Raw genomic sequence first — 4,311 nt, 5'->3', positions numbered from 1 at the left:
TATTTACGCTGCTACGAGTAGCTGGTCCCACGACGGAGCTCCGCGAAAACGTGACCGACCTGAGTGGTGGCGTAAACGGGATCAGCGCTCTACAGGGCGTGGTCACTTTCGTGCGCTTATCTCGAGGAAAGAAGGGACGGCCGGTGGGGTGCTTCGCTTCGCTCGGCCTGCAGCGGCCACGTTTGCGAAAGGAGCGCGCTGTTCAAACAGAAATAAGCAACAACTGTGACAATTAGTTCGCGTTCGTCTCGTGTGTACCTGTTCGTTCGTTTCGTGCGTCCTGCTTTATGTTTGAGTAGTGCGCTTCAAGTGTCGAGCTGTGACGCATTAGTTCACGCTCGTCCTGTGTGCGTTCTTTTCCTGCGTCCTTTGGGCTCGAGCGACGCGCTGGCAATTTCGAGCTGCTTTACGTTCTTCGCGTTACATTCCAATTTATTGTTATCGCATTCATTGCTTCGCCGTTGTGGCGAAACTGTGACTTTTCTTTATAACTTGATAGCAGCGTTCAGACAAGAAAAAAGGGATGACGATAGTGGGGCTCAAAAGAAGCGGGGCTGATGTCCGGTTCCCGAAAAATCCTAGCAGACGACAGCTGCGCAGGACTGTTTATAGCGCGCATGCGCGTATTCGCGCTCATTTCGCCGCTGCGCTCCGTCGTACGGCGCTTATTATCAACGCGGCGGTCGATACTCGCGCGTTCAGGTTTAAAAAATGGGCGGCTGTACACCTCCTAAAGGGCATAAAAGGCATTGCAGACTTTGCAGAGCCTTGTTGAATTTGTCCATAGGTTTTCCAATAAACAACTTCATTGTAGACTCGTTTAGCAGTACATCATAGTTTAAAGAAGCTCATAGAAAAATATTGTTAATATGAAATAGTTAACCTGTTCACTCTTAAAAAGCGTAACCGAATGTGTTTTAGCATCTGTAAACAGAAGAGGAGTGGAGATTGAACAGAGGAAAGTGAAAGGGGTGTCAGCACCGTGACTGGTCCAGTTAGCGTGGATCTACAGTGTAACGTCAAATAGCGCAGGAGGGACTGAATGGAAGTAGCTGCATACGCATTTGCCATGGTTATCTTTCCGTCTTACATCCCTTCTGTGCTACCCAAAGTTGTCTGCAAGATTTGTATTTAAATGCAGAAATGCCTTCTTGTCTGAGCACAGAACTCCACGTGTTTGCAGCATAGATAAGCAGAAGGGGAACAGGCAACGAAAATAGGGAAACGTAATTAATTACTGCAGTTTTTTAATTTGAATTGTGCAAATGCTAAAGAAAAGGAATGTGAAGTGGAGAAAAAGATAACTCACTGCATTTAGAAGTCTTGGATCTGCCTTCCACATAATGCATGTGTTACTCTACCCTTTCAGCTATGGCAGCATCAGCCGTCCTCTGGTCCACTTTCTTTTGTACTTGTTTATGTGTTAGGTCTGTCGCTGCAAATGTTAGCCATTAGCACTTGTGGCAGAGGGTGGCACACCCTTCTGAATGCAGCATGGATGTGGCATGCAAACTTGAATCTAGTTCAATGTGCACTCCTGCCTCCATGGCCATGAGTGGCACAGGCTAGCATTCCTAAAGTGATGTTGTGGATGCTATTAGTACAAATCTTTTAAGCATCTTTGAATGAAATGTTTGCTGGCAGTATTGCAATGCATTTTTTTATGTAAGAGATACTGTTGTGGCTGTGCTGAATTTGTGGAGACGCATTGCAAAGATGACTTCGGCAGCTTAATTACACAGGTGCGTAAAAAAGTTTTAGAACTGCGAGTACAAATGTTTTTATAGACGACTGTTGCTGTGAAACGCCCGAGAAAAGAAATATGTGAGAAAGTGACAAACACCAACTTTTAAATGAGTTTCTAAAGTGCAAGCATGTCAAAAAGTAGGACGTATCAAGCTGCAGCATTGCACCTTTAGCGAAATATAAACTCTAGGAAAAATGCAATACTTCAAAGTAAATTTCTGTCCTCCCGTACGTTTTTTCATTCAACATATGCTGTAATCCAACCATGCAGTCACCCAGATTTGCTGAAGTTTTGGTGAGGTGTTTTGTTTGCATGTGCTTTGAACGGTTGTTAAAGGTTTAGGTTAGAAAGATCAGTGTCATAGCAATAGTTTACTTACGAGAACGGATAACTGGGCTAGATTGTGGGAACTCATGTTAAGGCAGGTAGCGCAGAGAAACACGGACATAAGCGAAGAATAAGTGCACGGGACAAGCGCCATCTTCAAACTAAAGTTTATTTTCCGAATCCTCATTTATTTATAAAGATCACAACACCACATGGTCACCATGGAAAGAACGACTGATACTGCTATGAATGTCATGACGCCGACGCATCTTGATCAGCTCTTATAGCTAAAATGATAACTACAATGAAACGCGCAAAAAACCGCGCAGTCAAACACTGATACACTCGAAAACATCACAATGAAACACGCATGCTCAGACTCGACAGTTCCTTTCACGCGGCAAGCGTAGAAGCCAGGTTGGTCGAAAGGAAGGCTATCTCACACGGGAGTAGGCTCAGTGAAGCCTGGCTAACACATGCGGAATCGTTCTTGAGAATTAAAAACGCTTCTACAATCTCTCTGGACAGCTTGTTCCGGTTCCGGTACATCACCGCCGTGTCAGGAATTCCGGTTCCGGTACATCACCGCCGTGGCGGATTACGCTGGGGGGCTCGCATGTATGCTGGCAATACGTGCCCCGGTCTGAGAAAGCCCTGCTGAGCTATAATTCCTGTCATTCGAGGCTGGTTAAGCAAGGTATCGTTCTTTCTTGCATTCACTCAGCTTTAAAGAAACCTTAATTGCCAACATTTGATGACACAAAGTATGAAAGGGCAGGTGAAAAGGCTTCAGAAGGCTGGGTACCCAGAGTATTACTGCTGCCGCCTTCAAATGTTTAAAGACAGTAAAAACGGGAGCAGCGTGGCGTCAAAGGGTCAAACGGCAGAGAGGAATAGTCTCGCGGTTACACCGTACATCCACGGGTTTCTCATCGCGTCAGAGAGGTGGCATCACGTCCTGACGTTGACATTCTTTTCACTGTGAAAAACAAGGTGGGCACCATTTGTCCAAAGTTGCAGAGGCGCATGTGCACGGCCGCTCGATCTCCCCCCTTTGGTGCGGCCCGCCGAATGCTCCTGTGAAAGCGGTAGTTCCCTTTCAACCTGCTGCGTCGGCTATGGCGCTCGCTATCGGCGAAGCGGGGGTTTCTCCCGAAGCTCCCTTCAGCCACAGGGAGCTATCTGCACGGGCAGTTTCATGTTGTTCTGCTCAGTATTTTGTTACACTTGAGACGCTGTCAGAACGCACTCAGACGCGCTCACTTTAGCTGGAATGGAGGCAGATGACTGGCTGAGACGTATTATCGCTAGGAATAAAACGACGAACACAGGAAAGAAGACGAAGACACGCGTTACTCGGAGCTGTTTATTAGCAGGGAAGAGTTCCTCGTATATATTCGTTCGCCACGCATGCGCATACAGAAATCAAATCACACGTATACATCAGAGGCGTTGGCGCATATATTCAAACTAGGGGTCTAGCAAGCAATAATTCGGCTCGATTTGCTGGATTCCTAATTTCAATTAATGCGCAACCACCTATAATGTACACGTGTTGCTTTATTCCCGTATGCGCATGCGTGACGAAAGGATTATATATATATATATATATATATATATATATATATATATATATATATATATATATATATATATATATATATATATATAGGAATGAAGAAAGAAACTACGACTTTCGTTGATTCGGCACTGTATATTTTTACTAACGTTCGTTTGGTGGACCAGACTTTGTCAAAGTCTGGTCCACCAGACGAACGTTAGTAAAAATATACAGTGCCGAATCAACGAAAGTCGTAGTTTCTTTCTTCATTCCTTATTCTCTCGGGGGTCCGCGTGATTCTTTCCCACTACTATATATATATATATATATATATATATACTATATATATATATATATAGATATATATATATATATATATATATATTATGGAACCCTTTCCTGTTAATAAACTGTGATGTGTAACGCTTGTCTTCGTCGTCTTCTTTTTTATTGCGACATATACTTTTCAGGCATGATATTTTGTGTGTATATGTATGGTGTTTTTTTTGCATATTTTTTTCTAAAGAGCCAACTCCAGAAACCAAAACTGGGCTAAATTTCACGGGGGCGTAAAGCGAGTCTAAGTATCTTTCACTTTTAAAGTAATTGTAATCAACAATGGGGCAATTCCTGATCGTAACGTTAACTCAAAAAGGCAGTTTCGAATAAAACTGAA

General features: G+C 43.9%; 1 protein-coding gene across 1 annotated transcript in view; it reads left to right on the top strand.

Moving 5' to 3' along the window:
• The first annotated feature begins 2,011 nt into the window (after window positions 1-2,011).
• The window catches only part of LOC119391886 (5E5 antigen-like), a 31,946-nt gene continuing 29,646 nt past the window's right edge, over window positions 2,012-4,311 (top strand). Inside the window, exon 1 of the mRNA XM_037659537.2 lies at window positions 2,012-2,041. Coding sequence (XP_037515465.2) covers window positions 2,012-2,041 — 30 coding nt within the window. The remainder of the gene's footprint in view (window positions 2,042-4,311) is intronic.

This window comes from Rhipicephalus sanguineus, chromosome 4, assembly GCF_013339695.2.
Source record: "Rhipicephalus sanguineus isolate Rsan-2018 chromosome 4, BIME_Rsan_1.4, whole genome shotgun sequence".
Classification (NCBI taxonomy): Eukaryota; Metazoa; Arthropoda; class Arachnida; order Ixodida; family Ixodidae; genus Rhipicephalus; species Rhipicephalus sanguineus.
Note: the sequence above shows the minus strand (reverse complement) of the source record. Positions and strands in the feature narration are given on the sequence as shown.